This window comes from Hypomesus nipponensis, chromosome 7, assembly GCF_054491055.1.
Source record: "Hypomesus nipponensis isolate SF chromosome 7, ASM5449105v1, whole genome shotgun sequence".
NCBI lineage: Eukaryota > Metazoa > Chordata > Actinopteri > Osmeriformes > Osmeridae > Hypomesus > Hypomesus nipponensis.
The window spans coordinates 4,512,696-4,540,456 of record NC_140367.1 but is presented as its reverse complement, the minus strand read 5'-3'; the positions used below and the strand labels follow the sequence as shown (position 1 = coordinate 4,540,456).

Here is a 27,761-nt window from a genome sequence, read left to right as displayed (position 1 = left end):
GGTCCTGGCTTGTTACCTTGCTGTTGCCTGTCTGAGATAATGCTTTCTACTGAATTGGATATACAGCTCTGGACCCCTGACCTTTGTCTAAATGTTTCTTTCTCCATGTTTGTGGAGTAGACAGTACTGTCAATAAGTGCTGCTCCTCCTGTGGTCCAGACGAGTCCAGCTTCTATTTCCCTCATGGTTCTGATAGATGGCCCTGTGTGTCTGTCTGTGGGGCTGCGATTGGATTAGCCCTGAGAAGAGGGACAACAGCAGACAGGTGATTAGATGATGCCTGAGGCCACTGCTGCTTCTGCGCTCTGTCAGTATGCAGAGTGACTCAGCGCTCTCTGTGGTTGGTGTAGAGGGACAACGTCAGCATCTCACCTTGCTATGATTGGCTCAGAGTGAGGAAGAGAGTGGGAAGTCAGCCACTCCTCCCAGCTCAGTGAGTCAGCAAAATGACGATGATTACGCTGACTCACGTCTGTTTTCCTAGCATATCCAATATACGTTTCTCAAGTACCACAATATCAGCTTTTCAGTGGAGACCTTGAACCACAGTTCCTGCATAATACATAGACTACCACAAATCTTCCTCTGATATCAATATGAAGAACCTTCTATGCCATTCTGTGGTCAGCCAATGGGCAGTAGTCAGCAGGACGTCAAGTGTTGGTCACCTGGGGTCAGTAGCTGTGGTCAGCCCCCCCCCCCAGCTTCTGTTGCCAGACCAGAGGCTGGAGAGCAGCTCTCTGAAGTATGTTGGTTTAAGAGCAGATTAGACTGGGCCTGAAAATGTGACCATGCTGCTGCCGCCCTTTGAACCAGGTCACTGTGTGTGTGTGTCTGTGTCTACAACGGCCACAGAGAGAGTGCCCCAGATAACTCTGTCACTGAGAGCGTATTTGTAAAGGAGGTGCTGCATTGGAGAGAGAGAGAGAGAGAGAGAGAGAGAGAGAGAGAGAGAGAGAGAGAGAGAGAGAGAGAGAGAGAGAGAGAGAGAGAGAGAGAGAGAGAGAGAGAGAGAGAGAGAGAGAGAGAGAGAGAGAGAGAGAGAGAGAGAGAGAGAGAGAGAGAGAGAGAGAGAGAGAGAGAGAGAGAGAGAGAGAGAGAGAGAGAGAGAGAGAGAGAGAGAGAGAGAGAGAGAGAGAGAGAGAGAGAGAGAGAGAGAGAGAGCTGTCCTGCTTCAGAGGTATTACCATCCTAATGGCATGCATATTTCTAGCATTCGCTGGATTTGGAGCGTTCCATTCCTATTATATAACCTGATGTGGCCCTGTAGATCTCTGCAAATCAGTCTGGGTCCCCCTCATTCTTTAGGCTGTGATTGGTCAGTGATTGAGGGAGAGTTGGGGAGGGCTCTGCTCCTGGCTGTCATTGGAATCGCTATAATGAAGCTGACAACATGAGATTAACCGAATCTGTCACACAGGAGGAGTGTGTGCGTGTGCGTGTGTGTGTGTGTGTGAGCTCCTATGGCTGAACATGTGTGTGTGTGTGTGTGTGTGAGAGCTCCTATGGCTGAACATGTGTGTGTGTGTGTGTGTGTGAGAGCTCCTATGGCTGAACATGTGTGTGTGTGTGTGTGTGAGAGCTCCTATGGCTGAACATGTGTGTGTGTGTGTGTGAGAGCTCCTATGGCTGAACATGTGTGTGTGTGTGTGGGCGTCTGGGTGTGTGTCAACCTTTCATCTCATAGGAGTGCTCAGTAATCTGCACCCTACCTCTCTGAACCACGACCTCTGCCCAGCCCGCCTCCATACCGCCCAGGCCAGACCCCCTGCCCCCCCCCCCCCCCCCCCCCGAGCCCTGCTCTGCCCCAGGGAGCAGGTTAAGCCCTGGGCCGGGTCACTGGGTTGTCAGGGAGGATAAGTCCACGTGGTTGTCATCAGAGCAAGGTCCCTATGTTCCCTGGGTTCAGACCCTGTGTGCTAGATAGCATAAGGTCTAAGGGTCTGTGTTCAGGTTAGGTTTAGGGGTAACTGTGTGTGTGTGTGTGTGTGTCAGCGTTATGTCCCCCAGTGCAGCTTTCCTCAGCAGCAGCAGCAGCAGCTCCTGTGTGAGTGGATGGAGGGCTTGGTGCTCGTAGTTGGAAGTGGACACAGAGTGTGTCTGTATGAGAGCAGCCCCCATGCAGCCTGCGTTTCCACGAGTCACAGCCTCTAGGGCCTCGGAACGCATCCACATGAAGCTGCTCTCTGTGTGTCACTCACTGACACGTACACACACCACGTACACAGTGTCTAATAAGCAGGCACTTTTTTAACTGTTACAGAATAAAATGTATTGTTGTACCAGCAGTCAAAGAGAGCATTGGGAGATCTAACCGGTTCTAACCTAATTACACAAGAATTACAACTGTATGTAGTTCTAATGTTATTTACAACTCTTTCACAATGTTCTTTTCTCACACAACAAATAGCTCTCTCTCTCTCTCTCTCTCTCTCTGTATCTCTCTCTCTCTCTCTCTCTGTATCTCTCTCTCTGTCCCTTTCTCTCTCTCTCTCTGTGTCTCTCTCTCTGGGAGACACAGGGGATGTCACAGGGCTTGACTGGACTCACACACTGGTGAAGTGTTATTCTTTTTGTCTGACGTCATCAGAAGGAGAATCTGCAAACAACAAACCCAACCATGTATCACAGTCTTTTACTTTCATTAGAAGCAAGGAATGCCCCACATAATGTCCTGGAGGTGTAATGTTACTGATAATAGATCCTCTGTCTTTCCTCCACCTCTCTTCTCATCCCTCTCTCGCTCTTTCCCCTTTTCTCATTCACAGTGTAATCCCAGAGAGGGGACGCTAAATAGCTGGGATCTGATGTCACACACACACACACACACACACACACACACACACACACACACCCTCAAGCATGCACACATAATTGCACACACATCTTGAAACATACACAAACACATCGCCAACACAAAACACAGCAGACATTAGACGGTGTAAGAATCCGCTAGCCCCCCCCCCCCCCCCCCCCCTCTCCCACAGGGACAGTCAGTCCACTAATGGGCTGCAACAGGAACAGGAACCGCACAGGAGGAAGTGATGTCATGTGAATGTATTTATTTTGAAGAAAGCTTACCGAGGGTAATACCAGTCAGGGTGGGACTGTTTACCTAGCATGTTAGTAGAGCTCACCTTCTCCATCTCTCTCCTCCTCACTTTCCACTTCTCTCTCCACCTCTCTCTCCATCTCCCTCTCTCAGGGGCAGTGAACACTGACTGCTTTGTGCATGTGGCTGCTGGGGAGTGTACTGGCAATGTCTTCTCTCTGAGAAACAAACACACACACGTTACCTCCTGCGCACACACACACACACACACACACACACACACACATCACCTCCCGCACACAGATGCTGCAGTCCACCCAAACTGCATATTCTGAGTTCATTACCATCAAACTGGGAAGAAAAACATCAGAAATGCTACAGTGGTTCTACTGTGTGATCCTATCATACAGCACAGCCAGCTCTGCTTGAGAGGGGGGCTATACGTGCTCCTGGAGGTGGAGAGCAGTTTTACTACCTACAGCCCAGGGCTGTGCACCACCACCACTTAACATGTCATCACATCAGGCCAACGAGGCTGGTGCGGGGACAGATCAATAGCTCTCTACTTGGATGTGTCTCTGAATCTGAATGTAGCGAATTTAGTGGTCTGTTTTTCATCAACCGCAGCAGCTGATGGTACTAAATGTGTCTGTGAAGAAGGCCCATTAAGAGATGTGTATTCAAACCCTCTCTCTCTCTCTCTCTCTCTCTCTCTCTATCCCGCCCTCTCTCTCCCTCTTTCTCTCTCTTTCTCCCTCAGGATTCGTCCCCAGCTGGCGAAAGAGAAGATCGAGGGATGTCACATCTGCACGTACGTGATGCCTGGGGAACCCCAGGTGATTCTGGGTAAAGACAAGTCCTTCACGTACGACTATGTGTTCGACATGGACTCCCAGCAGAACAGCATCTACGCCGACTGCACCGAGAAGCTCATCGAGGGCTGCTTCGAAGGATACAACGCCACCATCTTCGCCTACGGCCAGGTTAGACACCAAACCACGTTGTACGCTGATGAAGAAAGTGTTATGTCCGTTTCTTCATAAACAAAGGGACTAAGTTCAGTTGAGTTCTGGATTTTAATAAGTTTTATCAATCTGCAGATTGGGAGAGAACCAGACCTCTGAAAATAAATGACAACACAACACCAGGCATAGGTCTCAATCATGTCTCTCTCAGCTCAGCTCTGAAGGACGGAGGACCATCTTTTATAGGGCACAAGAATGTAAACATAGATAGTGACAGTCAGGCAATAATGACTGTACAACGTTAGCAGAGAAAGAGATTCACAGCTCCCAACCCATGACCCCTTTCAGACTAGAGAGATTATAGTTGGCGCTATCCTTGTGGTCATGACAAGGGACGTTTAGCCAGTACTTTCTCCTGACCCCGATCATCTATTAACCCTGACACAGACACAATCTACTCGTATTAATAGCAAGCTCACATGAGAACATACTAACTAGTATCCAATGACTAGTTCTATTGATTAGTGATTAATGTAAGTACACAGGAAATCCCAATTTCTTCCGCAACGCGCACCCGTGAGAAAAGCATACACCTGTTTCGACAGACACTCGGTCAACAGAACACGCAACACTGATCCTAAATGATAATCGGCGGAAAAGATTGTGTACAATTCTTTTGGCCACTTGACTGTGCCTTACTGGGAGGAATTGAAAAGTGGTTGTGGGTTCTTCTTCTCTTAGTTTAGCTGGAGCTACTTTCCCATTTGACGTGAGGGAGAGCAAACAGGCAGAGAAGCCTCAGTCAACACCATCAGCGGGCATGTTGCAACACCACCCATCCTCAGGCCTTTATAGGCTTGCAAGATTTACTCCTCTGCTTTTGGTTAACACCTTCACCTTCATTAGTCTGGCGTGGGCTGGATTTTTAGTTTTTTTTTTTTTCCTCCTTCTTTTCTTCCAGCGCTCCCTCCGGGGCTCTGAGTTGGAGCCTTGCCAAAAAGCCTTTCACTCCTTTCCTTTCTCTAATCTCTCTTTTTTCTCTCTGTCTGTCTATCCTCCTCTGTGCCCAGTTCATTCTCCCTCCCTCGCTACATTGTTCTCAGCCCCCCCTGTCTTCCTGTCAGGGACTCTTTTAGGGGGTTCAGTGGGTCAAACACACACACACACACACACACACTCTCTGTCTCTCTTCTGTCAGGGTCCCTTTCAGGGTTTTCGGCTGGGAGCAGAGGACCAACGTGTGATTCTGGCCTCAGCATCGCATTCCTCTTGTGGTCGCCATGACAATAGAGCCCCCAACCCCAGAGTGGTGCTCGCATACATCAGGGGCTCCACCTATCAGGGGCCGGGGCTCTGGCAGGCCTCAAGTTGTGTCTCTCCTCTGCCCAGACCGAGACCTTTCCCCATTCAGCCTGGCAGGCCCTGTTCCCCACCACCACACCTCTTTACGCTGGAAAAATAAAAGATAAGAAACATGCTGATGTCTTCTCATTCCCTTTACCCCCCCCCCCCCCCCCACTTTCTGTTGCATTCTCCTTTCTCTCTCTCTCTCTCTCTCTCTCTCTCTCTCTCTCTCTCTCTCTCTCTCTCTCTCTCTCTCTCTCTCTCTCTCTCTCTCTCTCTCTCTCTCTCTCTCTCTCTCTCTCTCTCTCTCTCTCTCTCTGTCTCTGTCTCTGTCTCTCTCTTTCTCTCCCTCCCTCTCCCTCTCCTGCAGACTGGTTCAGGGAAGACGTACACCATGGGCACAGGGTTTGACGTGAGCGTTGGGGAGGATGAGCTGGGTATCATCCCGAGGGCGGTCAGCCACCTGTTCCGGGGCATTGAGGAGCGCAAGCAGGCGGCCTCGGAGCAGGGCAGGCCGGTGCCCGAGTTCAAAATCAACGCCCAGTTCCTGGAGGTACTGTACGAAGCTTAGCACAGTGCTGTTAGATTAGAGACTAGGGCTAAGGACCTTCTCAGGTTAGGCAGTAGATGATTATCTTGAAAGGGTATTGTGATCTTTAACAAAACTGAATTTGGTAAACTATGCATTCTACGTTTTAGTCGTTTTTTCGTCGTTGTAAGTACCTTGTTGCTACTGCAAGTCCTGACTTCCTGTGTTCCTGGCCCTTCTCTCTCTCCAGCTCTACAACGAGGAGGTGCTGGACCTGTTCGACTCCACCAGAGACATGGAGGCCAGGAAGCAGAAGTCCCACGTCAAGATCCACGAGGACGCTGCTGGAGGCATCTACACTGTGGGGGTCACTACCCGCACCATCGCCTCAGAGGCCGAGGTCAGAGCCAGTTAAAACCAGGGCCAGTAAGGCCGAGGGTGCAGAGATGAAAGCAGATCATGAGCCTGTAGTCTGTACAAGTGGGACAAGGAGAAATGTGGTTTTCTAGTGTGAAAGTAATGGGCATAAATATTTATCATCAAGCAAACGAAAGTTTCTCATGGAGCTAAGAAGCCATTTTTCTCCCTCCCTCCCTCCCTCCCTCCCTCCCTCCCTCCCTCCCTCCCTCCCTCCCTCCCTCCCTCCCTCCCTCCCTCCCTCCCTCCCTCCCTCCCTCCCTCCCTCCCTCCCTCCCTCCCTCCCTCCCTCCCTCCCTCCCTCCCTCCCTCCCTCCCTCCCTCCCTCCCTCCCTCCCTCCCTCCTCCAACAGATGATGCAGTGTCTGAAGCTGGGCGCTCTGTGTCGTTCGACGGCCAGCACTCAGATGAACGCCCAGAGCTCCCGCTCCCACGCCATCTTCACCATCCACCTGTGCCAAGTTCGCGTCTGCGCGCCCGACAACGTACGGGCAACACTCCCGCGTCACACACACACACACACACACACACATCCCACAACGCTGGAGCCTGCTGGAGGTCTTCAGACTGGAGCTAACCAGAACCAGGGCTGCCCAACCTCCCACGCACAGCTCCCCAGGGAGCAGCTCACCAGCTGGGCATGAAATCACTCCACTCCCCCTCATCCCCCAACGACACAGCCTTTATCCACAGCTACAATGAGCCTCTGTACTTGTGGTCAATATGCACTATTAGAAGTCGTTGACTTGTTGACGTCTTGTTTGCTGTCTCTCCCTGCTGTCTAGTCTGTACTTTTCTTTTCTAATCCCTTCTCCTGTGATCTGCTATCCAGGACAACGAGACAGACAACCGCCTGGCCAACGGTTCGTCAGAGATGAACGAGTTTGAGACGCTGACGGCCAAGTTCCACTTTGTGGACCTGGCAGGTTCTGAGAGGCTGAAGAGGACTGGGGCCACCGGGGACAGAGCCAAGGAGGGGATCTCCATCAACTGTGGACTGGTACGACTGGACTAGTTTGTCTTAACTGGACTGGACCGGACCAGACTGGTCTGAACACTTTGTGTGAGACGGTACAGTTAGAGTTAAATAGCAGCTTTAAGTGGTAGCCAGAGTTACATAGTGGGTGGTTATACAGTAGCTGGTCATATTTGGGATCCACCTGTTGTCTTGATAGAGCTTTATGTAGGAGTGACACTGCCCCCTGCTGGTTGTAAAATTACATGGCCATATTTGTGTTGAAATGAATGAAAGACTGTAGCAACCCATAGCATGGTCACCTTCCATTCACAACTTTCTCATCAACTCCAGCCGGAATCTCCTTTTTCCAAACAGCCCTTCTCTCTTTCTCTCCTATCTGTCCTTTGTGATGTAGCTCGCCCTGGGGAACGTGATCAGTGCTCTGGGAGATAGGAGCAAGAGGTCGAGCCATGTGCCCTACAGAGACTCCAAACTCACCCGGCTGTTACAGGACTCCCTGGGAGGAAACAGGTGTGTCTCACTTCCTGTTTGCTGTTCTAAACTTCCTGTCTGCTGCTCCTATGGTCTACCCCACTGGTGGAAAGAAATGAATTGTGGAAACCTACTGTATATGCTATATAAATTAAAGATGCAATTGTGCCTTTATCATTATCATTGATCATCTAGCCTACTTAGTCTCACAATTGTCAATTGTAATTATTCCTATAGTCAATTGATAGTTTTTTACGTGCATGTTTTGTGTGTGTTTTCCCAGCCAAACGGTGATGATAGCATGTATCAGCCCATCTGACCGGGATTTCATGGAGACCTTGAACTCCCTGAAGTACGCTAACCGGGCCAGGAACATCAAGAACAAGGTGATGGTGAACCAGGACAAGGCCAGCCAGCAGATCAGCGCCCTGCGCACGGAGATAGCCCGGCTGCAGATGGAGCTGATGGAGTACAGGACGGTGAGAGGGAGGGGGAGAGGGATATGGAGGGAGGGAGGGAGGGATAGGGAGATGGAGGGAGGGAGGGAGGGAGGGATAGGGAGATGGAGGTGGGATGGAAGGGGGGATGGAGAGGAAGAGAGACGAAGGTATTGAGGTTCTGGTTGAGGAATAGAGGGAGAACGGATTAAATCCTTGTATATGTACCTGTTGAGTCAGCTCCAGTTCCTGAGTGTTCTCTGGAGTATTCTACTTCCTGAGTGTTTTACTTCCTGGGTGTTCTATGGACTGTTTTACTTACTGGGTGTTCTATGGACTGTTTTACTTACTGGGTGTTCTATGGAGTGTTTTACTTCCTGGGTGTTCTATGGAGTGTTTTACTTCCCGGGTGTTCTATGGAGAGTTTTACTTCCTGGGTTAATGTGACGCCTGCTCACCTCCGTGTCTCTCCTGAGCAGGGCAAGCGCACGATGGGTGAGGACGGCATGGAGGGCATGAACGACCTGGTCCAGGAGAACTCCATGCTGCAGACGGAGAACAGCAACCTGAGGGTGAGGGTGAAGGCCATGCAGGAGACCATCGACGCCCAGAGAGCCAGGCTCACACAGCTGGTGTCTGACCAGGTCAACCAGACCCTGGCCAGGGCAGGTATGTCTCCCGTGGGGCCGCAGCACTGGGGAGGTGGGGAGGACCAGGGGAGACTAGGGGAGGAGTGTTGTGGAAACATTTGGTGGGAGAGAGATGGGGCAAAATGCTCGGTAAATATTATTATTATTATTTTTTTTATTGAAGCTCATTTAGTGTCCTGTTTCCAGGTGAGGGCAATGAGGAGATTGGGAACATGATTCAGAACTACATCAAAGAGATTGAGGAGCTCAGGTAAAATGCACCGCAGCAGCGTCACTATAAACGCAACTCTCCTGCGACCGCGGGACGCTGGCTGTGTGACAGCCCTGTATGCTGACGTGCTCGTCCTCTTCCACCGCCCAGAGCCAAGCTGTTGGAGAGCGAGGCGGTCAACGAGGGCCTTCGGAAGCACCTCTCCCGCGCCTCCACGCGCTCCTCCCTGTACGGCGGCCCCGCCCTCCTCGCACCGGAGAGGGAGGCCAACGATGTCATCGAACTGGCCAAGAAAGACCTGGAGAAGCTCAAGAAGAAAGAGAGGAAGAAGAAAAAGAGGTGACGTCTGCACTGGAGCTGGCTGTTGTCGAGGCGCGCCTCTCTCTCTGTGTCTGTGTGTGTGTGTGTGTGTATAGTGTTATTCCATCGCCATGGTGCACTTTGTGAACTGTTGTGTTGTGCTTTTAAATGGTTATTCATGGTTTCAAGCTATGTGTATATTATATATATATATGTATGTTCCCATGCGACCATGCAAACACACCCTGTAAGCTAGACATGAGTTTATCTTTGAACAAAGCCTTTAATCCGTCTGAGACTGTTAGCTGGACGGAGGTGACGTGGGGTGGTGGGGGGGGGGGGTTAGATGAGGGGCCAGGGGGATTTCCACTGTTGCCAGGGTGAGGAAGCGTGTCCTGGTGTGTTGTGGGTAATTAGGCTCTTCTCTCCCAATGTCTCCTCTAATCACCCAAATATGACAACAGTTATGATAATGAGTTTTTAACAAGCTCTGTCATGTTCCAGATCCACACAGGTCTCTCCTCGCTCACTCTCCATATCCTTCTCTAGCTCTCCCATTCTCTCTGTTTCCTTCTTTGGTCTGGTGGCATGGGCTCCCTGTGTTGGCAGCAGCCCTAAAGCCTTAGATCAGTCGTAGAGAGACACCGTATCATCCAGCAGACGGTAACAGTGTCACATTCTGAAGCTCATCTGGTCTGTCTTCTGTGGCTCGCTCTCTCTCTCTCTTTCTCTCTCTCTCTCCTCTTGGATAACCTGCCTCCATCCTCACCCTCACATCCACCCCCACCTTCATCTTCAACTTCACTTCTGCCCCCCCATAATTTCCGACCTTTGACCCACAAGACTGCTGCTTTTGGATAGAAGCCACCAGGAGGAGGTTAAACCTGCCAGGTTTGAACCCCCCCCCCCTCTCTCTCTCTCTCCCCGCCCCCTCCTCTTATAGTATTGTGTGTCTATTTTGCCCCTCCCTCTCAAGCCTAACTAATCCCTCTCCTAACTAACATAGCCTTTGCTCCTTCAGGTAATTGTCAGTCCTGAGGTGGGGGAACCAACTCACAATCTCTCACCCAACCCCTCCTCACCCCTACGCTGTGTGATTTGTCAATCCCTGTAACCAGAACATCTAAACCAATCCAAACACCTGCCTAGCTGTGCAGAAGTTACCTAGCTATTGTGCCGCACCATTGACCGACCTTCCCTAGCATCTCCCCAACCCTCCTTAGTGCTGCTGGTGGCCCAGAGCCACAATCGGTGACTGGACTCAATCATTTACTAACACTATCCCCAAGGGTGATTCTCCTAACCAACACCACAGATTTGAGTTCTGATCAAGGTTCTAACCGGATGTATTGTTTACAGTTAATTGATCCTTGCCCTGCTCCTGTGGGGTGTATTGATGTGTGACGTCAGCATGTCTGTGTTGCAGTGTGATCAAGGAGGTCCCAGACAACGAGCAGGAGAGAGGCAGTGAGGAGGCTGAGGGGGTACGTCCATCATCCTTTATTCATTATTGTTCATAATCAGGAATCAGACAACCCCCTTCTTATGCTAAGAGAGTATGTGTGTGTGTGTGTGTGTGTGTGTGTGTGTGTGTGTGTGTGTGTGTGTGTGTAAACAGGAGACTAGTGACCATGAGGAAGGAGACGAGGCAGAGGCAGAGGAGGAGGACTATGAGATGGAGGCAGAAGACAGTTCAGACGAGTCAGACTCTGAACTGGATGAGAAAGGTACATGTGTGTTCTCTGTCTGTGGGAGAGGGCGGGGCCTGTCAGCGTGGAGGTGTGTCTGTGGGAGAGGGGGCGGGGCCTGTCAGTGTGGAGGTGTGTCTGTGCCATTAGGACTGGCTGTCAATGTGTCCTTACATCTGTGTGTGTCTGTGTGCGTCTGTGTGTGTGTGTGTGGACAGAGAACTTCCAGGCGGACCTGGCCAACATCACGTGTGAGATTGCCATCAAGCAGAAGCTGATTGACGAGCTGGAGAACAGTCAGCGGCGCCTGCACACGCTCAAACAGCAGTACGAGCAGAAGCTGATGATGCTGCACAGCAAGATCAGAGACACCCAGCTGGAGAGGGACAGGGTGCTGCACAACATGGGTACGCAACACACACACACACACACACTGTGGAACTATATACACACACACACACACTGTGGAACTAAACACACACACACTGTGGAACTATATACACACACACACACACACACTGTGGAACTATACACACACACACTGTGGAACTATATACACACACACACACACACTGTGGAACTATACACACACACACACACTGTGGAACTATATACACACACACACACACACACTGTGGAACTATACACACACACACTGTGGAACTATATACACACACACACACACACACTGTGGAACTATACACACACACACTGTGGAACTATATACACACACACACACACACTGTGGAACTATACACACACACACTGTGGAACTATATACACACACACACACACACTGTGGAACTATACACACACACACACACTGTGGAACTATATACACACACACACACACACACACACTGTGGAACTATATACACACACACACACACACACACACTGTGGAACTATACACACACACACTGTGGAACTATATACACACACACACACACACTGTGGAACTATACACACACACACACACTGTGGAACTATATACACACACACACACACACACACACTGTGGAACTATACACACACACACACACACACTGTGGAACTATAAACACACACACACACTGTGGAACTATATACACACACACACACACACTGTGGAACTATACACACACACACACACACTGTGGAACTATAAACACACACACACGTTTACAACCACACTCACACTCTGGAACGCCACGCTGCCTCCCCCCAGGCTCTGTGGAGACGTGCACGGAGGAGAAGGCTAAGAAGATCAAGGCGGAGTACGAGAAGAAGCTGAGCTCCATGAACAAGGAGATGCAGAAGCTGCAGTCGGCGCAGAAGGAGCACGCCCGCCTGCTGAAGAACCAGTCGCAGTACGAGAAGCAGCTGAAGAAGCTGCAGCAGGACGTGACGGAGATGAAGAAGACCAAGGTAGGGGAGATCCGTGGTCAGGTGGTCACATGGTCTGGTGTAGTGTAAACACGTGGCGTGTGATGGTCACATGGTCCGGTGGTCACATGGTCCGGTGTGTTCCTCAGGTGGGTCTGATGCGGCAGATGAAGGAGCAGCAGGAGAAGAGCAGGGTGTCGGAGTGTCGGAGGAACCGGGAGATCGCCACTTTGAAGAAGGACCAGAGGAGGCAGGAGCACCAGCTCAGACAGATGGAGGCTCAGAGAAGGCAGCAGGAGCTCATCCTGAGGAGGAAGACTGAGGAGGTGAGGCTGGTACCGGGGCCGGGGCTGGGGCTAGGGGGCTGAGGCTTGGGGCTGGGGCTAGGGACTGGGGCTAGGGGCTGGGGCCGGGGCCTGAGGCCAAGGACTGGGGCTGAGGCTAGGGGCTTGGGCTAGTGGCTGGGGCTGGGGCCTGAGGCTAGGGACTGGGGCTGAGGCTAGGGGCTGGGGCCTGAGGCTAGGGACTGGGGCTGAGGCTAGGGACTGGGGCTGAGGCTAGGGGCTAGGGGCTGGGGCTGGGTCCTGGGCTGGAGGTAGTGCTGCGATTGGTAGTTAACGACAGGCTTGAGCCTCGTTGTGCCTGTGAGGTTGGGACGGTGGGGCTCACCAGCTGTGCGTCCTCCAGGTGACCGCTCTGAGACGCCAGGCCAGGCCGGCCTCAGGGAAGGTGAGCAGGAAGGTGAGCCTGCCGGAGCCCCTCCAGGAGCTCTCCCACCGCCCCTCCCCCACCCTGGGGAGGCTCCACCCTGCGGGGGTCACGGCCCCCAACGGCCCCAGGTACGGACACCAGCTCACCTGTGTGTACCTGTCAGTGTCCTGTGTGCATATGTCCCTGTGTGTGTGTGTGACCTCTCTGTTGCCCTGTGCAGCAGGAAGTCTCCAGTGAGGATGGGCAGTGCCTACTCCACCAGGACAGCCCGGGCCAAGTGGCAGTCTCTGGAGCGCCGCGTCGTTGACATCATCATGCAGAGGATGACCATCTCCAACATGGAGGCCGACATGAACCGCCTCCTCAAGGTAGCCAATCACAGTTCAGTCACATTGACTGACACCAGGATTTTCACCACCTGCAGCAAATTCTCAGTGTGGAGACCTTGATGAGGGCTACAGTTTGTGTTTACCTAAACTAAAGTTTGCATTAGGCTGTAACGTAGGCTCAGTGACTTCATGGCCTCTGCCCCCCCATCCACCCCCACCCTCCCCCTTCCTTCTCCCAGCAACGTGAGGACCTGACCAGGCGCAGGGAGAAGGTCTCCAGGAGGAGGGAGAAGTTGGCCACGGAGGGGGCCGATGCTGATCGCACCCTGGGCTCTCTGAACGAGGAGCTGGAGTCTCTGAGCGCCAACATCGACTACATCAACGACAACATCGCAGAGTGCCAGGCCAACATCATGCAGATGGAGGAGGCCAAGGTGGGAGGAGGAGGAGGAGGAGGAGGATCAGGAGGAGGAAGAGGATGATGATGATGATGATGAATGTGCTTCTCTGTAGGAGGAAGGAGACACGGTGGACATCATTGCGGTGATCAGCTCATGTAACCTATCCGAGGCCCGCTTCCTGCTGGACCATTTCATCTCCATGGCAATCAACAAGGTACCTTCTTTCCCCGTGTCTGTGCGTGCAGTGAAGCGTCGATTTGGCGTGTGTGAGCGTGTGTCTAACCCGCCCTCCACCCCCAGGGTCTCCAGGCAGCTCAGAAGGAGTCTCAGGTGAAGGTGATGGAGGGCAGGCTGAAGCAGACAGAGATCAACAGCGCCACCCAAAACCAGCTGCTGTTCCACATGCTGAAGGAGAAGGCTGAGCTCAACCCTGAGCTGGACGCCCTGCTGGGGAACGCTCTGCAAGGTACACACACACACACTCACACACACACACACTCACAGACACACACACAGACACACACGCACACACACACACACTCACACACACACTCACACACACACACACACACACACACACAGACACACACACACACACACACACTCACACACACACTCACACACACGCACAGACACACGCACACACTCACTCGCTCACTCAACCACTTCTTCATCTTCACTTTATTTTGCGTTCAGCCTCGGTATAGATTTATTGCTTTCTGGAAAAGTTCAACAGAACACCATTTACTTGTTTGTGTCTTTGGGATTGGGTAAAAACAAGGAAGTTCTAATTGATGAAGGAAACAGTAGATCATTAACCAGAGAGCCCTGAGGCTGAGCTGGAACATAAAGTGAGCGGTTTTCCATCCTTGGTTTGACGTCTGATTTTGGTTTCTTTGTTGTTTTGTTTTTCTGTTTGGCTGTATTAAAACAGAGCTAGGTAACCTAGCAGTGGGTAAGTCATTGAGAATGGCACAGTCTGCCCCAGAAAGCATGGCACCCCCTCCCCCATCCAGCCTCTCCCAGCTTCCCACAGCCTCTCCCAGCTTCCCACAGCCTCCCCAGCCTCCCACAGCCTTGCCCAGCCTCCCTCCTTCATCAGAGACTAACCCGGTCATTGATATAATGCCATGAGCTGCATGAGAGTATGTGCCCCTTACTCTCTCTCTCTCTCTTTCTGTCTCTCTCTCTGTCTCTCTGTCTATTTGTCTCTTTCTGTCTCTCTGTCTCTTTCTGTCTCTCTCTTTCTGTCTGTCTCTCTCTATCTGTCTCTCTCTCTGTCTCTGTCTCTCTCTGACTCTGTCTCTATCTGTCTGTCTCTCTCTCTCTGTCTCTGTGGATAACTACCTGTCAGACGCCTATGAGGATCTGACTACTACAGATTAGTAATAGTCTAAAGCTGAGCTCATGTCCAACAGCCAGGACATATTTTGTATATATTGTAGGCTATTTGCAAACATTCTAAAATAGCTTAAAATGTTCTTGGCTGGTGTAGTATGTAAATCCATCCTAAATCTGTAATCCTGCCCTCCCTCCCTTCCCACTCTCTACTACTGTACCCTATCAACATGGACGCCACAAGACTATGCACATGGAGGGACTGCATCAGACAAAAAAAACTAAAAACTTTGTTTTACCATGGCCTTAATATCACCTAGCTCATACCTCGTTGCACTATACTAGACCTTTGACCTGTGTGTGTGAAATTCTGAACTGAAACCCAAACTGTATGAGTCTGGAATGTTAAAAGTTATGGTTGTAGAAGATTGCTTCCAGTAGCAAGTTAAGGTTTTCTACATGCAGGATGCAGTTTTATCATTTAGACGAGATGTTGTGTTGTAAAGCTGTGGAAGCAGTCTGTAACCCGGCACTGTGTATGTTCCTCCAGAGAACGGAGATGAAAGCAGCGGTGATGAGTCCACGCCCAGTCCTGCTGCAGAGGGAAGGTAAATGTCCTCGTCATGTGTGGATGCTAACAGTCTGAAGCTGGTTAAAGTATCTCCAGCATGACTCAAAGCCTTGAGCAGGCAGTAGGACAGTGGTGGAGGCTGGATGTTCAAACTGCTCGTCCCTTTTCCCAGCTCCCTGGCGTCTGACCTGATGAAGCTGTGCGGAGAGTCCAGGCCCAGGAGCAAGGTACTGAGTCAAGGGCTACTGCACTGATAGGCTGAGGTCATAATCGATTTGAATGAGTCGTTGATTGATTGGTTGACTGACTCATTTGACCAATCGCCTCCACAGGCCCGCAGGCGGACCACCACTCAGATGGAGCTGCTGTACGCCAGCTCAGGGGAACCCTCCTGTGACTCCCCCACAGGGGACTTCTCCTCCCCCCTGCTGACCCTGGGGCTGGGGGGGAGTCAGGATGTGGGAGGGGAGATGGGGGCCGGGGCCGGACTCACCCTTGACAGGGACATCGCCGTCTCACCCTCGACCCTGTCTGCCAGGATAGCTGGCATGTAAGTCTGTCCAGTTACACCCTCATCAGCCTCTAATGTTCTGATGCTGCCCCTTCCCCCACCCCCCTTATTTCCCCCCTGCAGGCCCCCTCTTGCCGTGTCCCTTAATGCCACTTCCTGTCTATTTCTCTCTGACTCTATATCCTTCTGCCACCCCCCTCCCCCCCCACCTCCTGTGCAGGTCTGGAGCCAGGTCTCCCACAGGTTCTGAGAAGAGGTCTCTGGAACGTTCCCCTCTGACCCGCAGAAGGATGCTGGAGAGGGGACACATGCCCACACACACCCCCACGCCCCCCCCACACACGCCCGCCATCTCGCCCACACCTCTCCCTTCACACACAGCCCCTGCCGTGGAGGTCAAGGCCAAGGGCTCGGACACCAAACCACTGTAAGATCTGTGGGACTGTCCTCACTGTCACTGCGTGCCCACCTGAGCTTGTCGTAGAGCACAGATTAACTAACTCGTCAGAATGAAAAGAATTGAACTGAACCGTTCTTTGATGTTTCCCCCCCCCCCCCCCCCCCCCCCCCCCGTAAGTAAACTGACTTCCTCTGTTTGTGTTGAAGATTGGACGAGTCCCCAGTATTCGAAGGTCCCAGGTAGGTCTTCTATCTTGGTCTCGTCACACCCATCCGCTCATCGGTCCAAGACTTGAACGGTAACAGCTGTATGGATAGATGGTGGTAACCTAACCTGCTGAGTGGGTCCTGTTCCCTCCCCAGAGGGGTGATCAACCCAGTGTTGGCCCCCAGAGGCAGCCGGGCTGCCAGGCTGCAGTGTGTCCACGTGGCTGAGGGCCACACCAAACCTGTCCTCTGTGTGGACGCCACTGACGACCTGCTCTTCACCGGCTCTAAAGGTACACCGCAGCACACACTACAGCGACACGGGAGAAACCAGCAAGCACACTGTCTGGGGATCACAGGCAATGACGCTATGTTATTAAACTGTGTGTGTGTGTGTGTGTGTGTCAGACCGTACGTGTAAGGTGTGGAACCTGGTGACCGGGCAGGAGATCATGTCTCTGGGTGAACACCCCAGCAGTGTGTTGTCCGTCCGCTACTGTTCCAGCCTCGTGTTCACCGTCTCCACCGCCTACATCAAGGTCTGGGACATCAGAGACTCAGCCAAGTGTATACGCACACTCACGTGAGTTCTCCTGCTCGTATGCCTTCCCACACACCCACACACACACCCACCCACACACTCACCCACCCACACACACACACACACACTGATCTTTGTGTGTCCTAATACTGATGCTATCCTATCCTAATGTGTGTGTGTGTGTGTGTGTGTTCTCCAGGTCTTCAGGCCAGGTGTCCACAGGGGCCAGCTGTGCGTCTCTGAAGTCCCTGACGATCCCCCCAGGAGAGAACCAGATCAACCAGATCTCTCTGAACCCCCCGGGGTCCTTCCTGTACGCAGCCTCGGGGAACTCTGTCCGCATGTGGGACCTGAGGAAGTAAGGAGGCTGGAGCCACACGCCTGGGCTTCAACACTGAGACAGCAGCGTAGCTCAGACAGGGATCCTAACTGACCGTGTTTAACCATCAGTTCTGACACTATGTCTAGTTCTGACTAGTATTTACGTCTGACTTTGAGGATGATAAGCTCATGTTAGTAAACTGATTAAGCTTTGGTGTACTGTTATAAATCCTCATCACTTGTAGGTGTGTGGTGAAAGGCTACTCTTCTGAGCTGTGGTTGGTTGAAACTGTAAACTGTACTGGTGACGTCCTGAGCACCTGCTGTGGCTTCGGCAGGTTCGTGTCGACGGGGAAGCTGACCGGCCACCTGGGTGCGGTCATGTGCCTCACGGTGGACCAGACGGGGAACGGTCAGGATGTGGTCTTCACAGGCTCCAAGGACCACCACATCAAGGTACACGCACCAAGACCCACGACTGGCACGTGTGTGTGTGTGTGTGTGTGTGTGCCTGACTGCCCTCACACGTGTGCCTGTGCCTGTGTGTGTGTGTGTGTGTGTGTGTCCCTGCGTGTGTTCCAGATGTTCGAGGTGGCTGAGGGGGCCCAGGGCAGCGTCACGTCTTGCCACAGCTTCGAGCCTGCCCACCAGGAGGGCCTGGAGAGCCTGCTGGTGCAAGGAGACAGCCTGTACACGGGCTCCAGAGACGCCTGCATCAAGAGATGGGATCTGACCAGCAAACGCCTGCTGCAGGTAGCCTGCTTCCTCACACACACACGAAGAGCCCACAGGGACCTCCTGAGGGAACGCTGTCCTGTTGACTGTCGTGGTACATGCTTTACATGGCTCCGAAACCGTATAGGTATGTGACGGGTGTGTGATATTTGAAGTGTGAACCCTTCTGATATGGGTGCGCTGTTAAGAAGTTCTCATCTTTCATCATTTGCCAGTCGGAATATACGTAAAAAACACAACACGCCACACGTTTAACTCGTTTACTTTTCTTTGTACGCGTGGCGCCTTGGTGTTTGTGCGCTGGCGACGTTGAGGGCTCTTGTGTCCTCCTCCGCTGACACGGTGTCCCCCCTCCAAACAGCAGGTGTCGGGCGCCCATGCAGACTGGGTCAGTGCTCTGGGGGTGGTGCCCAGCAGCCCAGTGCTGCTTAGTGCCTGCAGAGGGGGGCTGCTGCGTCTCTGGAACGCTGACTCTCTGGCACCCCTAGGGGAGGTGAGGGGACACGACAGCCCCATCAACGGTTTGGCCACCAACAGCAGCCATATCTTCACAGCGTCAGAGTGAGTGTTTTTGGCTACTTGCAATGTTTGGGACAATCTCGTTGTTATGATCAGTGACCTATGCTCTTTTGTAAAGCTCTCTCTTGGAAGTCGCTTTGGATAAAAGCGTCTGCTAAATGAATACATGTAAATGTAAATGTGAGTGGAACCACATCAACTGTGGAGTTACTATACGGCTTTGCTTCTTTATGTTTCTGCTTCTAAAAATGTGTGTGTGTGTGTGTGTGTGTGTGTGTGTGTGTAACAGTGACCGGACAGTGAAGATTTGGCAGGCCTAAGGTGCACAGAAGGAAGGAGGTCCACTGATAGAGCTGGACTCCGGGAGATCACCAGAACTTGGAACTAGCACTTTCCACTACAGACAACCAGACCTGCAATCTCCAGCACTGTGATCGCTCAGCGACTGATTCCTGATTCCCTCTCAGCTTCACCAAACCCTGGCTGTGATTGGACATGACTCGATCACAAACTCACTCTGCACATGCTCAGTAGAGCAAGTCTCCGACTCCCAAATGAGATGCGAGGTGATAGGTGGAGGCATATTGTGTCCATGACGTCATTTGGACTGGAAATGTCAATCAGATAACAGGCGGGTTGGTACACATCTCAAGCAGGGGGATCTCAGGGTCCACAAATGAAATGCATCCCTCTCCTTAACCACCAGCAAGACATTCATACTGAGGGGTCTTCACAGCCCACCAAACCTAGAATCCATATTCTGCATGCTGTGTGCTCAGATGGCTCTGTTGTGGTGAAGGATAAAGACTGAAGGGACTGTGACTCACAACACCGTCACTGCCAAACATTGGGAGAAGAGGCCAGCTTTGCAATAGACAACATTTCCTTTTGTCAAGAGCCCACGATATGACATGAACACATACACACACATATTCACACGTCCCTCTGTGGTTCTTGGTGTGGCGTGAGTGAGTCTCAAGACATTCAGACTCCTCTGCTGTGGACACATAGATGTTGTCTTGTCCCACCATGAAGGAACACCACTCCTTTCCGGCCGTATCAACGACAATGTGGGTCGTGTCACGTGGTTTCCGATATCTGTTATCTATTCCTGTTTTGATTTGAATACTGTGATACCTGTATGTTCCATAGAACATTCTGTGTGGCCAAAGTGCTATGTTTTCCTGTCCGATACGCAAACAGATATTGAGTTGTTTCCTCTGTTCCTGTTGTGCTTCTTAAGTTTACCTCCTCTGTGCTCTTACTCAAATCATGAAAAACGGGAACTGTTTTTTATCGTTTTTGTTCTGTGTAAAATGTTTATTTATTTAGATTACATATCGACAACTTCTTCCGTTCCAACGCTTCCAAAGTTCCAATCTTCCGTTTTCTTACTGTCCTTCTGTCTGAACCCTTTGAGAACATTGTTGGAAGCCTGGATTTAGTGCACTTTGGCCTGCACAATATGGATTATTTTCCATGAAGCTGCGTATGTGTGTGTTTGTGTGTGAGTGTGTATTACCAGTGCCTGTAATGCATCTCATACTGTAGATACAGAGCAGAAGCACTTCCTGAGGAGTGTGGACTAGACCCAAGTATTCCAATAATGGGATTTGTAATTGGGGTTCTTGACCACAGCTTTATGTAAATAATATCTTGTAAGCAAATTCTGACTTTGTTGTTGATTCCAATGTCAGTGTGAGAATAAATTTAATTTGTCAAAATGTAATGGATCCAGTGTCATTTCTCTCTTCAGGGACATGGGATTGGCAACATATTGTTTATGCTGTACTGGCACATTACCACCTGGGGGCAGTATGATATAGTTTAGAGAAACGAAACACTTCCTTCTTTAACACTTTCTTCTTTTCATCGACATAATCTGGGTTAGGGTTATTTCTCTAAACGTTTCATAAGATTGTGTTTACTTATTGATAGAAATTGGAACATCTGTATATTGGTTTTAATATCTCAAAGAGTCCACATGCTCAATCTAAACAAATAAAACTCACTCAAGCAATGAAAAACAAAAACCTGTTTGACAGGATTAATATTTTATAGTTGACACTGATTGTTTACGTTTAATATGGTTATATGGAAAGGCCTATTTCCCTCTATATTAAAGAACACTTTCCGTCCGTCGCTATCAGTCGCAGAGTTATTACAGAAATAAACAACTAAAGATGCATACACACTGTTTACATTGTGACTTAACTGAGATAAGTGGACACATGCGCGGTAGTACTGTCACTGGATTCCTGGAATCTAGAATTTCCGATGGCACGAAGGTTCCATGACAAATAACCCTGATTGGACGTGGCATGAGTTCTTGAAATGAAGCAGACGTCTTGCGCTGTCAGCATGTTCTCACAGGCCCTGTACCCTGCTTCCCCCTCTTCCATCCTGGACCCAAGGGCACTGGATCACCAGGCCCTGGACCTCACATCATCTACAATCAGTCAATACACACACCCTCTGTTGTGGGACATGGATTTAACCAGGGATGTATGTGCGCATGCATGCATGTGTGTTTTTCACCTGTGAGTTTGAACATGCTGACCTTTATTAAATCGTCTCACCAGACACCCCTCCACCACACGATTCACCTACACATTTGGACTCTTCAGATTGTTGTAAATTCTCAGGGGGGGAGGTGCATGTCAATATAGAATGGGTGGATGGAGTCCAGAGGAAGTATGGAATGAGAGATGGATTGTATAGAGTAGGGGAGGCTCATGGGAGGGCAACTTAAAGATCCTTCTGTTCAGGAAACCAGTGATATCCCGGGAGTAAACAGGCTTACCATGATCATGGCTGGTTCCAACTGTAAGGAAACATACCACTCTCTTTCTCTTTTTGTCTTTTTTCTCTCTCTCTCTCTCTCTCTCTCTCTCTCTCTCTCTCTCTCTCTCTCACAGACACTAAAACTCTTGCTTTCTCTCTCTGACACGAATATGCTTTAATTCTAACTCTCTCTCCCTGCACATCCACTTTAATTATCTCTCTCTCTAGCACACGCACACTCAGGTATTGAATACCACGGTGAAAGCTACATTGATTGTGTTGAGTCACTTACGTGTTTAGACACACACATAGGGCTCTCAAGTCTCAAGCATTCGCCGTGAGACTCATGCATTTCAACCATGTCTCACGCTGATAAGTAAGGGATAACTTGTCCCGCCATATACAATGAATGGAACTTGAGAGCCCTGGACATATTATGTTATACAAGACTCAGTGTAATCAATAATAAATTCAATATTATACATTGAAGTACACATTCTCTCACTTCCGTGACCCGGGCTTATGCAATAGCGTTCTCTCTCTGCCTCCCTCTCTCTCACTCCCAGTCCTTCAATGTAATTGATATTCACCAGCATGTCTGTGTTGTGCATGTGTCAACATGGATTACTGTTGAACAGTAGTAAAAGTATGCATGAACTACAGTGGAAAAAAACATTGCAATAGGGTGTGTTTAAAGAAGGAAGAGAGGATTGTGTGTATGTTTGTGTGTGTGTGTGTGATTTACTGGAACTCTGTGGCAACTCACTTACAACGACTCTTTCACATGATGGGGTGTGTAGAGATGTTTGTCCAAGGGACTGGCCAAGGAAACATCAGCAGAGAGCTAAATTAGGAGAGTTGGTCACGGCTAAAACATACTGAGTAATGATGGTGTCACACCAGGATCTAAAGTCTTCCCGTGGCACAAATAGCCCACACAACCAAACGCAGGCAAGCATGCGCCGTTTCTGGTGATTGGATCTGACTGCTCTGGAAATATTATTCTAATCGCGGCATTCCTACATCCTAGCACGGAGGCAAGTAGGTGACGCTGGCACTGTTGTGGAGTGACATCACCCCGCCGCTAGTAGCCTTGGAGCCGTCCTCGCGCTCTCACATGCACCCTTTCGCTTTTAGCAAAGGAGGTGTAGTTTACGATAGTGTCGTTGGGTAGGAGGCTGGACGAACCCTTTTTTTTTTTTTTACAATGAACAACAGTTTTCTGAACATGGCGTCGATAGGAGACTTCGACCCGCTCAACGCGTCTATCCCCGCCACCAAAGTTGAAATCACAGTATCGTGCAGGTAAGAGAATGGGTAAGGGTCCGTCTAACCCATTTTTTTAGGCAGGTTTTGGACACGTGCGTGTACACATTTAAATGACGGCATTTTGGAAATTCCCAGAAAGTCTTAACTCTCATAACAAGTTCGGGCCCTACGTGTATCCCACTGTAAACCGAAATGGATTTCTGAATACTGTTATTTGTGTCGCGTTTTAGGCTAAATGTGCCCACTGACATTCAGCTCGACTGATCACCAGCTCGAATGGTTGTTTTGTCTAAGATGGTTATTATCAACTAGAGTAGTAGCCTAATGTATGTTAAGATAGGATGAACATTGGGGTGGGGGCGGTGCTGTCACATATGTTGACGAACTTGTATTAATAGGCAATGCTAGGTACAAAATACTATGCATGATTAATTCCAACAGTTGAAGTTTAGCGCTGCTGCCTCAGAATCTGCACTTTACTGACAGCTTTTGTTTTGACGCTCGTTTGTCCGCGATCTCCTATAATCATTATTTAATCACAATAACTTAACCTGCAGCTGGTTACCCACATCAAACAGTCATTGTCGTTGATTGGAAAAAATCTATAGTGTAGGATATGTTTCACTCGCAATTTTTATGGGAAAAATCATTTAATAAGTGCGCAAAGGACACAGCGCTAGAAGAAGTAGAAGCGTGACAGATGATCGCCAGTAGGTGTGGCCTAATTGTTTGTTACATTAATACAAGTCCTTGACAACAAGAGTGTTGGATACTTCTAATCACTTTCAGACCGAGGTGCGACTAATGCAGTTTAACCAGCTCATGTTTCATCTACTTCACTTCTATCGCTGATGTTGTTAGAACTGGTGTTGTGGTGAAAGTTTGTATCCAGTGCCAAATTTGCTGCCTTTCAAGTACCCTTTTCACATTAGGGTTGGTGAAGAAGTGGGTATACTGATACTGCAGAAGAGGCCATTATCCATATACAGCGTTTACAAAAAGTACATGGATTACAGTATGGTAGGCTGCTGTACAGTTGAGTACAGTAGTATACTGTAAATCCACAGACGGCTGCCCAATGCCAAGGGAGAGAGGGTCGTCCTACTGTATAGATGCATGCTGATCCTAAGTCGGTGGGGAAAAACTTGCTCACTCACACCTCCAACACACACAGCACTCCCTGGCTGAGGGTGGAGGGGGCTGTGAATGTCTGTGTACTTGTGCGCATGTGCCCATTTGGGTTGCATTAACACCACCACCTTCCAGTAAAGTAGGGAGAGAGATGTTCGTTGCTTCTATGGTTACGGCCAGGTGTGTGTGTGTGTGTGTGTGTGTGTGTATGAGGGGTGTGTGAATCTGTACTGGGTGGTGTTAATGCATGTGAGTGTGAGTGTGTCTACGTGTGTGTTCAGACTGTAGTTATGTGATACGTTTACTTCAGAACACTTTGTGCTTTTCCTGAGAAGACAGAAAGGTGTGTTAAGATGTCAGGGTTTAACTAGTCCCAAAATATGTTTCTGTGAAACTATCAGTTTGGACCTATGCGCTTTTCTTGATCTTCAAACAACCCTTTTTTTTCTCTCACATTTTTGGTTCATCAAGATCCTTTGCATCCAAATTACTGAAGTCAGTTAGTCAGCAGTTTTAAATCAGAGTGGAACGACCTGTGCCAAGACTGAAATAAAAGACTGGCTTCTGTCCAGCTGTAAGCTTAAGACAATGTTGTGATTGATTTTTTTGTGCCAGTCCCTGATCAATACCAGGAGCAGTTTGGGACACTTCAGTACTTTTATGGCACAGGCTCCCAAACCTAGCCCTTGCTGCCTCTGGATTCCAGCTGCAATATTTCATAACAATCATTTGGTTGGGAAGCTTCTATCGAAGTTAATCTCAATAAGGCTGCACATGAATGTAGAACAAGGCTTTATTATTTTGTAAACAAGAATTAGCAGCATAGCTCTGAAATAAAGTAGAATAATGAACATTTTGGTATGTCTGCTACCCTGACTGACTGACTCAGGCTGTATTTAGAGCATAGTGACTTGTGTTTTTTCAAAGTCACTTGTAAATAATTCAGTGCTTTGTTTGTGAACGGGTAGCAAATGCAACCTTCTGTTATTTGTTATGTTTTGCTCGGCCCAGATGAATAGTGTTAATTATCTATGAGTCCATGTTAGCGTCCCACTCCTGCAGATTCCTTGGTATCTGTGGGTTAGGGTGACTGCATCTCTCTCTCTCTCTCTCTCTCTCTCTCTCTCTCTCTCTCTCTCTCTCTCTCTCTCTCTCTCTCTCTCTCTCTCTCTCTCTCTCTCTCTCTCTCTCTCTCTCTCTCTCTCTCTCTCTCTCTCTCAAACACTCATTTGATTCAGAGAATGAGGAAAGGAATTATGTATAGTGATTTGTAGAAGTGGAGCTAATGGCAGCTCAATGAAAAGGGCCACATGTGTGGGAGTAGTTAGAAGTGAATGGTCATTTACTTTCTATTCAACACCCTGCAGGCTTAGAGCCCCTCTACACACCACACACAAACCCCACACACACTTGCAAGCATGCGCGCACAATGCCCGTGACCTCTGATTGGTCAGACAGGCCCTACAGGAACAGTGTTGACATTGATAACTCCATGTGCTGTCTGCGCTCTTGTTTACACAGCAGGACAGAGAGTGTCTATCAGGGTTCTGTCTGTCTTTGTTTACGGACTCCCAAGAGTCAGGCTCCTCTGGCCCTCTTCATGGTCCCCACCCAGAGGAGAGACCAGACCTGTTCAGAAAGGGCCTGGCAGGACTGATCCAGGGTCAGTCGAGCCTTGTGAACAGGACAGTGTGAGCCGTGAGACCTACCTGACCACAGATTAGCACTCAGAGAGAGAGCTCTTGTAGATCCCCCTACCCGACATGTTCAGGTCCGTGTTCCAGCGAGGCGCAGAGGCTGCGGCGCCATTAGACGTCTCTTCAGTTGATCCTGAGTGACGTGGCATGTAGCAGGAACCCAGCAGGGTCTTGAGGAGGGCCGGATCTAGGCTTAGTCTCTCGTCAGAGGAGAAAGTACAATCTGGTTTAATGCTGCTTAATGGGCCCAGCGGATGGCTTTAATGCCTGCTAATGGTTTGGGAATGGCTGGCCTGTCTTAATGATCACTGGGGTTTTATACGTAGTTACAGTCGCTGAGTGGCTAGGTGGACTAGGTGGCTAGGTGGACTGAGCCAACAATCATTGCTTTGGCCCTGGCTATTCTAAACAGCAGAACAAGGAGTTTGTTCCTCCTGGTGGCTCACAGGGTAAGGGACGCGTACAGTTCCCTGGCTTTGATTCCGGCCCCGGGCCATTTCCTGCATAACTTCCCCACTGTTTCCAGAAGCCAGAAACAGGCAAACAACAATAACAACAAGGAGTTTGGATGTGTTGTACTTGGACTGTGTAAGAGTGAGTATCTTGATTGAGTAACAACATGACTCCTCCCCTTGTGACCAATGTGAATCACACTGCTGTTCAGGTCATCAGAAGCAGTGAATGGTATGAAGTCATTTGAGTGTGTGTGTGTGTGTTTTTGAGAGAGAGTGAGAGAGTGTGTGAGAGAGACACTGCATCTCTCAAGAGACCACTGCTCTTGAGAGATGCAGTATCATTCCAATGTTGTTGTGTGTGCGTGTGTCTTCTCTGTGGTTGTTCGGGGACATGTTTAATCAGCGCCAGCACAGGTGTCACCGCTGAAGCCTCGTTACCTCTCTGAGGGGGGCAGCAAAGCAGGTCTGGATCCAGCTGGGTCTCTCTCTCTCCAGTGTGATTGACTCCCTAAAGGTCTCCAGAGTTAGGTATCCCTCTGTCACTCTTGATATCTAATCAATTCTAGCAAGTGTAAACATTACCATGAGATGACAGTGATACTGAATTTGAAACTCCCCCCCCCCTCTCTCTCTCTCTCTCTCTCTCTCTCTCTCTCTCTCTCTCTCTCTCTCAGTCTCTCTCTGTCCTCTCTCTCATTGTCCTTCAGTCTTGCTCCGTCCCTCTGAAGATGGAAATGTATGGTGATGTACAAACCAAAGCCACGTAAGCCTCTCTAACCAGTGTTCAGATGACAGAGAGGTCCATACAGTTCAAACTCATTTGCTAATGGCTTGGCTGGGCTCTGTCTGCCTGGCCTGGGAGCAGCTGGCTGGGCTTGGCCCAGCACTGAGTGATGGGCTGAGCTGGGCTGGAAAGGAGAAGGTAGAGAAGCCAAACGGGGCATGTACCAGGCCAGGCCTGGCCCTGGAGGCCGTTCAGGTGGCAGTCACAAGACATCAGTTCAGGATCAGTCGTATCAGCTGCTGAAAGAGGCTGGGGAATGTTTACAAACAGGTTAGATGACCGTGGTGCACCATGGGAGTTGTTTTCCGGTTAGGAAGTCAGTTTTTTTTTTTTTTTTTTTTAATAAGGAATTCTTATTATTTACCCCCAACTGCGTAAACAAAGTTAATAATTGTGTGTGGTGAGTGGATGGGGTGCATCTCTGTTCTACTGGGTGACTCACCATCACTGAGAACTAGGGCTTCACTCCTCATGATGTCACACCACAAGCCAACAGGTCAATCTTACACACACACACACACACACACACACACACACACACACACACACACACACACACACACACACACACACACACACACACACACACACACACACACACACACACACACTCATTACATTTAGCTCTCATCCAGAGCGACTTACAGTAA

At 49.9% G+C, this 27,761-nt stretch overlaps 2 protein-coding genes across 2 annotated transcripts in view; both read left to right on the top strand.

Annotated features, from left to right (window-relative positions):
- Window positions 1-20,720, top strand: part of LOC146276410 (kinesin-like protein KIF21A) — a 29,933-nt gene extending 9,213 nt beyond the window's left edge. Inside the window, exons 2-35 of the mRNA XM_084701479.1 lie at window positions 3,813-4,035; window positions 5,732-5,914; window positions 6,141-6,290; window positions 6,661-6,792; window positions 7,140-7,307; window positions 7,681-7,796; window positions 8,041-8,236; window positions 8,674-8,863; window positions 9,031-9,094; window positions 9,206-9,394; window positions 10,199-10,246; window positions 10,782-10,839; window positions 10,974-11,082; window positions 11,262-11,450; window positions 12,251-12,450; window positions 12,558-12,734; window positions 13,096-13,247; window positions 13,340-13,487; window positions 13,688-13,882; window positions 13,962-14,063; window positions 14,150-14,315; window positions 14,784-14,804; window positions 15,738-15,795; window positions 15,931-15,985; window positions 16,091-16,308; window positions 16,490-16,696; window positions 16,876-16,908; window positions 17,032-17,168; window positions 17,284-17,458; window positions 17,616-17,774; window positions 18,076-18,193; window positions 18,320-18,490; window positions 18,834-19,033; window positions 19,281-20,720. Of these exons, the coding sequence (XP_084557605.1) occupies window positions 3,813-4,035; window positions 5,732-5,914; window positions 6,141-6,290; window positions 6,661-6,792; window positions 7,140-7,307; window positions 7,681-7,796; window positions 8,041-8,236; window positions 8,674-8,863; window positions 9,031-9,094; window positions 9,206-9,394; window positions 10,199-10,246; window positions 10,782-10,839; window positions 10,974-11,082; window positions 11,262-11,450; window positions 12,251-12,450; window positions 12,558-12,734; window positions 13,096-13,247; window positions 13,340-13,487; window positions 13,688-13,882; window positions 13,962-14,063; window positions 14,150-14,315; window positions 14,784-14,804; window positions 15,738-15,795; window positions 15,931-15,985; window positions 16,091-16,308; window positions 16,490-16,696; window positions 16,876-16,908; window positions 17,032-17,168; window positions 17,284-17,458; window positions 17,616-17,774; window positions 18,076-18,193; window positions 18,320-18,490; window positions 18,834-19,033; window positions 19,281-19,311 (4,738 nt within the window). The 3' untranslated portion in view covers window positions 19,312-20,720. The remainder of the gene's footprint in view (window positions 1-3,812; window positions 4,036-5,731; window positions 5,915-6,140; window positions 6,291-6,660; window positions 6,793-7,139; window positions 7,308-7,680; window positions 7,797-8,040; window positions 8,237-8,673; window positions 8,864-9,030; window positions 9,095-9,205; window positions 9,395-10,198; window positions 10,247-10,781; window positions 10,840-10,973; window positions 11,083-11,261; window positions 11,451-12,250; window positions 12,451-12,557; window positions 12,735-13,095; window positions 13,248-13,339; window positions 13,488-13,687; window positions 13,883-13,961; window positions 14,064-14,149; window positions 14,316-14,783; window positions 14,805-15,737; window positions 15,796-15,930; window positions 15,986-16,090; window positions 16,309-16,489; window positions 16,697-16,875; window positions 16,909-17,031; window positions 17,169-17,283; window positions 17,459-17,615; window positions 17,775-18,075; window positions 18,194-18,319; window positions 18,491-18,833; window positions 19,034-19,280) is intronic.
- Window positions 20,721-22,907: 2,187 nt separating this feature from the next.
- LOC146276409 (copine-8) overlaps window positions 22,908-27,761 on the top strand; it is a 54,418-nt gene continuing 49,564 nt past the window's right edge. Inside the window, exon 1 of the mRNA XM_084701162.1 lies at window positions 22,908-23,080. Coding sequence (XP_084557288.1) covers window positions 22,983-23,080 — 98 coding nt within the window. The 5' untranslated portion in view covers window positions 22,908-22,982. The remainder of the gene's footprint in view (window positions 23,081-27,761) is intronic.